This window comes from Cornus florida, unplaced genomic scaffold, assembly GCF_030987335.1.
Source record: "Cornus florida cultivar Cherokee Brave unplaced genomic scaffold, ASM3098733v1 CherokeeBrave_3.0.0_Hap2_Chr02, whole genome shotgun sequence".
NCBI classification, from domain to species: domain Eukaryota; kingdom Viridiplantae; phylum Streptophyta; class Magnoliopsida; order Cornales; family Cornaceae; genus Cornus; species Cornus florida.
The window spans coordinates 65,715,327-65,727,474 of NW_026775572.1; the positions used below are offsets into that span (position 1 = coordinate 65,715,327).

At 38.9% G+C, this 12,148-nt stretch overlaps 1 protein-coding gene across 2 annotated transcripts in view; it reads right to left on the bottom strand.

The window, feature by feature from the left end:
• LOC132295187 (DNA gyrase subunit A, chloroplastic/mitochondrial) overlaps positions 1 to 11,757 on the bottom strand; it is a 54,622-nt gene extending 42,865 nt beyond the window's left edge. Inside the window, exons 1-4 of one of the 2 annotated variants that reach the window (XM_059793351.1) lie at positions 11,186 to 11,757; positions 8,893 to 8,962; positions 8,691 to 8,756; positions 6 to 107 (exon numbers count right to left, since the gene is read on the bottom strand). In XM_059793351.1, coding sequence (XP_059649334.1) covers positions 6 to 107; positions 8,691 to 8,756; positions 8,893 to 8,962; positions 11,186 to 11,586 — 639 coding nt within the window. In that variant the 5' untranslated portion in view covers positions 11,587 to 11,757. The remainder of the gene's footprint in view (positions 1 to 5; positions 108 to 8,690; positions 8,757 to 8,892; positions 8,963 to 11,185) is intronic. The other variant, XM_059793350.1, reaches the window with a different exon arrangement.
• Between the last annotated feature and the right edge of the window lie 391 nt (positions 11,758 to 12,148).

Here is a 12,148-nt window from a genome sequence, read left to right on the forward strand (position 1 = left end):
CCTACTTCCAATCTGCACTCCGTGTAACGCATTGCTGCGGGAGGATCCGCATCAATTGAACCAAAATTCCCATGCCCTCGAATGAGTGGGCAGCGTAAGGAGAAATCCTGGAAGAAAGTAGATCATATAAGTTTCCAAACAATGAATGAGAACTATAATTCAATTACTAATCCCACATTTCATAATAATACAATGGATATGGATCTGAATCAACATCAGGAGAGCTGAAAAAACTAGAAACTAAGATATAGCTATAGAAAGAATTCACCATTTCACATGCAAGCAAAGAGGAAATATGTCATAAACACAAGCACAGAAAGTCATATCCCCACTTTCCCAACACATGCTGTAAAGATTGTATAAAAAGCGTTACCAAACCAGACGCAAGAGCAAAATGGATTATAGAGAAAACTGGAAGTCAATAATTTAAAGAAACTAAGAGGCATGATTTAAGTCCAACAGTATAATGTTTCTTGCATACCTTTCTTCTGCAAACACACTAATAGACAACGGACACAGTGTTTTACATTCATTATACTGCAATGATTATCATCGCAGTGAAATAGAATATTACAGGACAAACCACAGTATCAACATAGTTATATTGCATCCTACATATAACCATGCACATCATAAAGTGCATGTATTTCTCATCAGGCTTTTAAATCATTTAACATTCCTAGCCTCCCAAAGGGTACTGATGATCTCTGCAGATAAATTGGTCACTAAATCAGGCATGCGACTTTGGTAGAGGGAACATAGCCTCAGCCCCTTCATTATATCCTGATTATATAATCAAAATATATGAATAAAACCAATGGAAGCCAATATAAAAAAAGGTCTGTTAGGTCAATAGGACTTATGTTGGCAAATTTCGGTCAAAACTAGAGTTTGTATGTTTTATTCTAGATTTTGTTTATGTTTCAAAAGTTTGGTAAGTTAATTAGTCGAGTTACCTCTGTCCAAAGGCAAAATGGTAAATTCAAAGCTTCAACAAGGACACAAAGGTAAAATCAACTTTGAAATTATGCACTCGCCAGAATTAGAATTCATATGCATTCATTTATTTCATTAAACATATTAGGGTTTCCAAATTACATATCCTGATCCATGAAAATACACTTTGAACATGAAACAGCTTCAATACTCAAATCCTTATTGAACCAGGACAGTGGAGTTTGATGGATCAAAGAATCCAACGAAACTCACAAGACTAGGATTGATTGATTGAACCTGAGTCACAATCAATCAAAACCAGAAGAAAAAATTCCAAATATAACTCAAACTCTATAAAACCTAATCTTCCCTGCTTCAATGTTCTAGATAGACACCCTAAGTTTTCAGAAAACAAAATGCAAGCATAAGAGAAGCATATATTGAGTATCAAATTGTGTCTTGAGTGAATTCTAGCAATCCAGATGCTAGAGGTTTCTTTGTTTTCATTCATCAGCAGACATTTAGATGGTTTAGAACCTTACTTGTACCTTCTATCTTGATTGACACAGTTTCTCTTGGTAACCTCCGGTGCCACCAGGGATTGTTCCAGAAAATTGAATGTGTTGTTTTATTTATTTATTTATTTTTTTTGGGGGGGGGGGGGGGGGGAGGGGGGAGGGACACATTGAACTACGTGAATTTCTGTCCAAATTCCATCATTTAGGTCCTTTTTCCTTTTTTTTTCATTTTTCAGTGTTCTAAAAAGACAATCAAATTTTTCAAAATTTTTTTTACTAATCAAATGAAACTTAGATTTAGTCAATTTTCGGTAATTATCTTAATTAAGTATTTAGGTTCATATTCTTATTTTTCTTTATTTTTAGAGAGTGTGCCAAATAGGATTGTTTTTAGGATTCATTATGTTTTTAAGAATTTCTTTAAAAGTATATATAAATGTGCTGTATAGCAGCTTTACACAGAAATTAATAATATTTCAATTTTCTCTCCAACTTGAGATTGATAATTTTTTTTTTACTTGATAATTGCTTAGCATAATTCTCAATTTAACATCTACTTCGTCAATAATGCACAATAATTCACTCACGATAGTTTTTTTATTTATGTAGCAAACAAATAAGACATATTAGCATACCTTACACAAATAGAAAATAATATACAAAATTCTATAAAAGTAAAGGAGGATTAAATAAAAATCTAAATCACAGAAACAAAAGGGGGAAAAAAAAAAAAACAATGATGTTATGCTAATAATTTATATATGTATTAAAATCAAGAACAACTGTACAAACATATTTACATAATAATTATGGGGGTGTGTGTGTGTATATATATAGAGAGAGAGAGAGAGGGAGGGAGGTTGATATTTTTGGGGTGGGAAAAATAATAATTTTGTAAATTAGGGGGCATTTTGTACATATTCACAAAAAATTTATAGGAGGGGAGGTAGGGAACGTGGCTCCCCTGGACATGAACTCCCTCAGTCCTTGGGTGCTGCGGTGATTCAGTATCACTAAAAATAGAGGACCTCATACTGTTGCCGCAACTGCTTTTGATGTCTTAAAGTTAATGAAGTCATCCGCGGAGGTAGCGAGGTTGCCTCGTCTCTCTTAGGGAGGGGGTGTTAAGATACCTCAAACTCAGAGAGGACCATCGATCGAGCTGGATGATGAAGCTATATGGAGACGAAGAGATGATCCACATGTGAGTTTGGTGCGTAAGTTTGACAGAGAAGTTGGAGACACGAAACAAATTCTTTGGTACATTTTGTCAAACACCATGTATTCCTTCTGGAGTGTCCATACTGCCGCTCCCCCACCGAGCATCCCGAGCATGGCAGATCTCATGTGGGGTTGGTATTCCACCATTGCCGGATTCTTTACTTCTATTTTGTCTCCCTTCTAATGTTGAGGCCATTCGGGTGTTGATTGACAGTCAAAGAAAATGGGGTGATGCGACTGGCGTTTCAATGTGCGCTCTTCTGATGTGTTGAAGAGGGTGATATTGTATGGATTACCCTTGCACTTGTGGTGTCATGCTTTCTTTGTGACAGTCGGAGATTTGTGTAGAGGGTTTGTGGGGTGGAAGTTGCCGAGATAAAAATGCCAAAAAAGTTCGCTTTACGATTTGTGATGGGAGTGATTGCCCTCTGACGTTATTCATTTGCAACGATCTATTGTGCTACAAGGATGCTCAAAAGAAGGAAGAATGGTCGAAAGTTGTAGAGAGCTTGAATGGAAGATGGAAGAAGACAGGGTGATTTTCACACTCCAGCAGCAAGTCGTAAAGATGACAGGATAGGGGTGACACTTGGAGGACAAATGGGACCTTATCCAGATTGTGGGGATACAGCTAGCTTAGCTGACGAGTTTAAATTTTGAAAGGGAGACATGCCTTATTTGTTAGGGGAGGGTCATCTGATTTTTTAAAGCAACAAAGTTGGGCAGGACCGATTGGGAGGCGGGCAGTTACAAGCCTTGACGCTAAGGTGTTAAATTGACCCAATGCCAAAGTAGGTCAGTGAGATAATTTTTCTTTTTTTTGATAGGTAAAGATTGTATAAAAAACATTCAAAAGGGGAACGCAACCCTCAAAAACTACACAAGACCAAATAGGGCCCCTAAACCCTCAGAGTCCAAAAGATCAACAAGCTCCTCCAAAGATTTACCATTTCTCCCAAGAACCCAACCAAAAAGGGAACTAATAATGGAGAACATTAGCATTCCAATAGGATTCTCCTTTTCTTAGAAGGATCTCCTATTTCTTTCAATCGATAAACACCACCAGACGCACAGAGGCGTAACCCTCCAGAAATCAGAACTTGGGCCCCACTATCAACCTCTCCAAGCCTCAACCAAATCTCTGGAAGAACCGGGCATAACCCACTGAACCCCAAACAAACCCAACATCAAAATCCAACACTCCAGGGCCACTTGGCAATGCAAAAGAGGTGATCAACCATTTCCTAATCATTCTTGGACCACCAATTGACCACTATTTTCCTTTTACTTATCAAAAAAAAAGTTATCCCGAGTAAAGGCCTTCCCCAAAATAGAATTCTACGCAAAGAATGCCACTTTGAGAGGAGCCGTCAAACGCCAAATGGCTCTCCAAGGAAAGGGCATCACTAGGGCTTCCGACAAACACCGATAAAAGACCGAAAATCAAAGTGACCCTTAGAAGAGGGAACACCCAAACATCTGAAACCTCACACGCTATCTCCCAGCGATAAAGTAGCTCCAAAAAACCAAAAGCATCCTCAATCTCCCAATCTTGAAAATTCCTCAACAAACGCACATCCCAAACTGTTCTTCCATCATCAAGACAATAGCAGTCAACCACCAAGGCGTGTCTATCTGTAGCAATCCGGAATAGTCTCGGAAAGTGAGGGCAAGAGAAGGATTGCTACACCAATTGTCCTCCCAAAAGCAAATCCTCCTTCCATCCTTGACTCGAAATCTAATGTGTTTGGAAAATTCATACCAATCACCCTCCTCCACTAGGGAGTCTCCCCTCAAAAGAACACCAACCTCCTCTTGCCTCCCCAAATCTATTCACAATAACTCTCCTTCACAACCTATGCCTCTCCACCCCAAATCTCCAGAGCCACTTCCCCAAAAGAGCCTTATTGAAAGGCACCAGTCTTCTAATGCCCATACCGCCCTTCCGAATCGGAGTGCAAACCTGCTCCCAATTAACCAAATCGAACTTGAATTCCTCCCCCATACCACCCCATAGAAAGTTAGGTAGGTGAGATAATTTGAAAGGCCCAAATGAAGTGGGTGAAGCCCGTAACAAAATTGGGCCTCATCTGGGCAAGCCAGGAAGACAAGTTGCTCTATCCCAACTTGGGTCATCTCCTCCTGGGTCAACCCAGCGAAGAAAAACAATAAATTAGTTTGTCACCAATAGGGCCAAACTAGAAATTTGGGTTATCGGGTAGTTCAAACATGCCCAATGCTAAAAAGTGCTAGACCACCTTGTCGCCAAGTGGGTCGACCCAGAGATACAGGTAGTGTTGAAGACTGAAGCTTTTAATCTAGACGATGGACTTGGCCCGAGAAAGGAAAGTGGGTCCAAGGCCGGCCCATGCATGCAACTAAGATGTAGGTTAGTCAGGCCCAAAACAAAACCATCTCTTCTGAAACCCAATCTACTCCTCTCGTTTATTTTGGTTCGACTTCAACCCTTGAGAGACCACCTCATCACCAGGTGGTCGACCCATAACTTTTAATCTCGACGATGGACTTGGGGCGAGAAAGGAAAGTGGGTCTAAGACCAGTCCATGCATGCAACTAAGATGCAGGTTAGTTAGGCCCAAAACAAACCCATCTGTTCTGAAACCCAATCTACTCCTCTCATTTATTCTGGTTCGACCTCAACTCCTGAGAACCAAAGGGGTAGTTGGTGCAATGGAGACACAAGGGGCAGGGAGTTTCAGTGCAGACCGACAGGTTGTCATCGATGGTTGATTTGCCAATGAAGGACATTTCGGAGGAGGAGGTGAGCTACTGAGTCATGGGGAAGAGGTGGAGAGGATAAGTTCCTGTTCAGATTGGTCAAACAATAGTGGCAGCAAAGTCGAAGCTGTTACAGTGTTTGTGGGTCGAGACCATCACCTCAGGTTGAGTGATGATATGGCAGGGCTCTTGATTAAAGAGCTACGAATGCATAGAGAGTTGAAGGGGCTGAATCAACCAAAGATAACTGAGGACCAGGAGGTTGTAGAGAGAACAGTGGAACCTTGCTCTCCTACATGTTGGGTCAATCGACAAATTCCGAAAGGGGGTTTGGGGAGGGGCTGCCATGTGATCCTTTTAATTGCTCCACAGAATTAGCTCTATAAGACAAGGAAGAGGCTGAATGTGAAGGGATTTTGGTCCCATTGGCTATGGTGAACCTCGAGAGGGAGGGGGGCAATGTATTGATGGCTGATGTTGGGGAAAATGGGGAGCATTGCGAGACGGAGAACATGGCGGTGTCAAATGTGTGGTGGTAACTTTTGAGGTGGATGGTGACCGGGCTATGGGGTTGCTCCAGAACACCCATGAGGCTTGGAGGGTGGTCAAGATGAAGAACTCACCGTGGAGGGGGGGGAGGGAGTTATGGAATCTTATTCCGTACCGTGTACATGAAATTTTTTTTTTTTTTTTTTTTGATAAGTAAAAGTGTATTAAGGCGTTCAAAAGGGGAACACGTCCCAAGATTTCATGGACCCAAAGAACCCAAAAAGTCCACGATTTCATCTAAAGATATACAATTTCTCCCCATAACCCAACTAAAAAGAGAACAAATGATAGAAAAAGTACGTGTACATGAATTATGAAGGGTTTTATTGAATTATATGTTTTTCACATAGTGAAATGCACACATATAGTGTGATTTGTGTTTTCCAACTTATGTCTATTGAAGAACATCACCAAGCGAAGCTCAACAAATTCAAGTTTTTAAAATTTTTATTTTCTATTTTTTATTATTTTATTAATTTTGTCACGAAATTTCCAAAGGGGGAAATTGTTAGGAATTAAGACTTGCGTTGGCAAATTTTGTACGAAACTTGGGTATGCATGTTTTATTCTAGATTATGTTTATGATTCGAAAGTTAGGTTTGTAAGTTTGTTAGTAGAGTTACCTCTGTCCAAGGGCGAATCGGTAAACTCAAAGGTTCCAGCAGCTCGACATCTTAGGTTTTTAGAAAACTAAATGCAAGCATAAGAGAAGCACGTACAAGTGTATATTGAGCATCAAGAAGTTTTTGAGTGAAGTCTAGCAAACCAATTGCTAGAGATTTCTTAATATTTCACAGATCATCATACACTTGGATGATGAGTGAACTTTGAGCATTGATCAATTAATTTTAAAGAGCTCTAAAGGATTCCTCTTTTTTCCCATAAGTAAAGCTTTTTTCGCCCTTTATTCTCAGATCCAACAAGTGATCGTTCATGAAGCCCAGACGTAATGTCCCATGTTCTATGAAAATGTTGGGTGCTCCTGTTTACTGATTGGCTAATTTGACTGACGAGTGGTTCCTCCACTTGGTACGCTTCGCTTCCTTCCAAGCACGCAATCCTGTCTTCTTCACATGTTCTTGCCTTCTGCGTTCGTATGTGTCTAGAAGTCCAGAAAGCTCAGAATGCGCTTATCTATATGAGACTGTTAGGGTCAGTTTGACTCTTGCTCGATGAAACCCTCTTTCGTTCTATCAATGGTTGAACCTACCTCCTAGTCTTAGTGGAATAGAAGACGTAATTAAGGGAAGGTATGCTCGTGACGGATCTCATTGAAGCATGCCCTGAAAGGAGCAATTCCGGCACAAGTCAGGGAAAATGATCATGGGGTATATCATATACAGAGTTGTGTCTGAATGGCAAGTGTTCCCTGGACTAATCAATGAGATCCTCCCAATTCAGTGAACCTCAACAAAAAATGGAAATTCCATTACAGGTGGTGACTTTCACATAGGAGGAAGTGGGTTGCAGGCCTACGTGAAAGACCCTTGCTCAAATATAGGGAATAGCCCTTCAAACTGACGATGGAAGCCACAGGGTTGGGTACCCCCACCTGCCTAGCTGATGGAGGCTGCTTTGGGTACTTGTTGTCCAATTGATCAGAACATTGCAGCCTCTTTAGTGGTTTGGGATATTTGTGATATGAGAGGTTCACCAGCGGAGCATCCATCTCCATACACCTATTGGAAACCAAAAAAGTGATTTTAAATGGGAGGACAATTGCTTGGAATCCCATGTTGTAGGGATAGAAAGACAGGAATCGCTATTCAAGTTGCGTCAATCAATCTTCTTGTCACCAACGAAAGGTAGAGGCTGGTGCTTTCAAAGGGTCAAGCAATTGAGCCAATGAAGCCAGTTCCAGCAGACCTTTCAATGCCTTCTGTTCTTATACCAAAATAAGTCATCAAGATCGGAGCGGGAAATCCCTGATGCAATATTTTCCTACTGTCTTGCAGGAGCTGGCTTATTAGTTGCTTCAGCTGCTAAGATCCTATCTTCATTTCCACTTTTGGAAGTTGTGAACTTGAAAAGGAGTATATGTCTCTTACCCGAGGAGCTGGTTTAGATTTCTCTTTCTTGATAAGTGCTATAAAGGATTTTAACACCAGAAGCAACTTATACACAACAAAGAAGGATAGGAGTTTACTAGTTATGAATATCAAAGTGCCAAAAGAGGTGGAGATCGCATGAGGAGCAGATTTGTTAACTAGAAAACGTCTGTGGTGGGTCTATGTCAGAGGTAACTAGAGGATTCTCAAGTTGAGTTTGGTTACTCTGGTAAACCAGTTATAAACCTTTCTTTATAGTGAATTTGATCTGCCTGGATAGATCATGTGATTCACAATGGAGCTTTTCACATAAAAATTGTATTCATGTGGGGATTCGTTTTATATTTTTATGTTTTATATTGTATATCATGCTGTTTCGACATGCTTTATGTTTAGTTAAAGTTTGAAAGTTAGTTTACTTTTCAATTTCTGTTAAAAATAGCTTTCAAGACCTATTCATCCCCCCTCTAGTTCTAGAAAGACCCCTCTCTGCATAATCTGACTATCAGAGCCTGAGAGCCTAAGATAAAAATCCAACATTACCTAGTGCAGTCCATGTTACATTAAGGTGTTGGGAGGCAAATTCATTACAATAGCAATAACAGCCTTGCAGTTAATTACACAATTTTGTTCTAACCCTTCTAATATGATGCTCAATCATAAAACAAACTAATGGTACCTGTGCCATTCGGACCAAGGAATCATAGACAGCAGTGTCCCCATGGGGATGAAATTTACCAAGAACCTGAAATAAATGCAATAAAATTCAAACATTAAACAATGAAAGTAATGATGTGTAAGACATAAATAGCTCACAAAGAGGCGTTGATCCAATGTTTCATTTAATATGGGAAAAGCAAGATTTGTAGTTGGATTGTAACCTCTCCAACAACTCTAGCACATTTCTTGTGGGGCTTTCGTGATGAAAGGCCCAATTCATGCATTGCATATCTGTACCAAAATTTTCAAGAGGAAAATAATTGTTAATTACTCCATTTAGAATAACATATATAATATAACTTTACACAAACATCAAAGCAACTGATTATCAGCATTAAATATGAAACATATATATATATATATATATATATTAATGCTGACTGATAAAAACATCATAAGATGCATGATGCCCTACTAAACTAGATAGACAACTGATTAAAGGAGAATAAAGCATGGTAAAATGGATAAAATTATAGTAAATTCTTATGAATGCTACTAATAATACTAATAATGTCAATTATCATCACAATTAGTGCTTGTATATAAAGGATATATATCCAATGCTTAGGATGCTACAGGTTATGTGAATCATCACAGAATTAACACTTATAAGCAATATTAGTGTATATGTCATGCCTTTATTCCCTTTTTAAGTATTGCTTGTGCATGAAATATTATTACCAAAGAAAATTCACCAACCAACAAGCACAATCTCATGAAAAGGTCCAAAAAAGTTGATCCAAGCACTAAAATGTTAAAATTATTAAGGGTGTATAAGATTCTGGTGCTTAGCTACACTAATTAAGTGATATTTGTTTATATATAAAAATATCATATAATACTTGCAATATAACGATTTGGTATCCATCTATGATAAAAATCAACGCTATTTATCCATAAAAAAGAACAAAATTGGAAGTGAAAATAACGAGAGAGGTGGAACCAGAGACTCCTTAGAAAAAGATGGGTGATAAAGAGCATAAACTTGAAATAGAAAATAACAAGTAACAAAGGTGGAACCAGAAACTCCTTGACCTAGATGGCTGACAAAGGGCGTAAAAATAATAGCAGGGAACTAGGAGAAAAGAAAAGAAGAAACTCAAAAAACAAAAAGGAAGAAATATTTGAAAACCCATTCCTCTACATCATTTAGAAGCAAGGAGGTGGTGAGATGTGAATATATACAGAGATATATTCTTATAAGAAAAATACATAACAAAGATAAATTTTCTAAATTCCTGTAACAACAATTGTATAATGTTGAAGATCAAACTCGACAAACATCATGCATTTAACTAAATCATGTACAATACTACTCTTATTATATTTTTCATTCACAAATTATAGTTCTTTTCTGTATTAAAGAAGAGTCCATTGCATGCATTACTCGTGATAGTTATATGCAAGACCAAATTTTCTTATTAAGAACTTGAAACAAAAACGTTTATACTTCAGAATTAAGGATGGCAAAGTGATCAGAATAATCAGTCCCTATCCTACCCCGATCCGTTTCTGATGGTTTTGGAGGATGATGCCTAATAGGGTTTGGGTGAGTATGGGGTGAGGGAGTAAAAACCCACACAGGTTTTGGGCAAGGAAAAGGAAAGGTGGTTCAGCGCCGTTTATGTTGCAAAATTACCAGGATACACCTATATTTTACTAAGAAATGCTAAAATATACTATATGAGTTAATATCAAATATAAAATTTGAGTTTCTTCATTCTCTTATGGTGATTCTCATGTTGCTTTCCCATGTAAGATTTTCTCTCGTTAATAATTTAAGAGAACATTAAAAATAATTTTTTTTAAAAGAATAATTGAGTAAGGCAGGGACGGGGGAAAAACTTTAAACAGGGAAGGGGGGATGAAGAGTCCCCACTTAACAGTTTTAGGCGAAGACGGGGATGCTATGCTAAATGGGCCCAAGAGGATACCCTCCTCAGTGGCACCCCCAATGTCAAGCCCAAAAAAGGCATTGGAAAAGCCCAACACTACACCCCAGAATATTAGCCAAAGAGGCAATCTCACTCTTCCCAATCATAACAGAAACCTATTTATCAACAATGAAAGTTTGAGCATGGAAATGCATAATCAAATTCACCTCCTCCATTTCTCACCAAACCCCATCCTCTCCAAAACATATATCAAAAAGCTCCAACTAACATGATCATATCCCTTCTCAACATCCAGCTTAAATAGTTTTATCTTAAAGAAAATAGAATTTAAAATTAAAATCTATAAATATCATAAACAAGCACTTCACAATAGACTGCAGTAAAAAAATATATATGCATTAAAAAAACAAAATATTAATAAAACCAAACAGCACAATAAAACAAAATGTCATGGAGAAATATTAATATAGTTCCTTGTTCCTGTTTTCCCACAAATCTCCCCATCAACCAAACAGCACAATAAAACCAAATATTTTCAGATCATCCAAAGAGTACTCACAAAACCCTCCGGTGGACAGGCTTGAGACCGTCGCGGACATCCGGCAAAGCTCGGCCCAGCAACACAGACATCGCATACGCCATATAGGCATCAGTCGCCTCCCTGTGAAGCTCTGTCTGAATGACCCTTCCATCTTTCTCCTTCACCATCAGACTTCCATTCCCTCCCTTTGCCTCCTCTCTCGCGTTCTCTTCGCTTGGCTTGGCTTTCACATTCGCCGGCCGACCACGCCTCGGAACGGCCGAGAGGAACCGGTGCTCTGATATACCCTGCCGGAGCCTCGAGAAACGGATCTGCGACAGGGGAGGTGAAAGCTGGTATCTCAGTAGACGAAATCCGCTGCAAAACGCCATGGATGTGCCGAGTTCAAGCTTGATTGTTGTGCTACACGACTGGTTCATTCGATTACCATCCAAACTCTCTCTATCTCTCTCTCTCTCTCTCTCTGTGTATAGATATATATGTATGTTATATATACAAAAGTGCGGAAATGGAAAACTTGGGGGTTGATTTCCCAAAACCCTAAAAACCCTAGTGATTTAGAGGATTTTTGGGCGCCAAGTGCTCTTCCCAACCTTTCATCTTTTATTATGCACATGAAAGGCACGTGTCCAGCCATTTTGTTGGCCCTTTTAGAAATTCGCGATTATGACTAAAATCTAGCCCAAAAAAAACAAAAGGGGTTAAATACAATTACCTTATGCCCTAATTACAGTCAGAAAACACTTTTTCAAAATTTTAAGTTGCGTTTCTTTTTGCATACTTGCTATTAAGAGCATCTCCAACCCACATGTTATTTGAGCTGTTAATTCAAAATATGGCAGGTGAGCATAAAACTGGGCTCTTCAATGCAATGCTATTTGGATCGCTATTTTTTAACTTTGTTATTTTTTATGCCAATTATAGCAAAACAAATAGCTATTGTTATATGGGCTGGGAATACAGGAAAGAAGGGACGGCTCC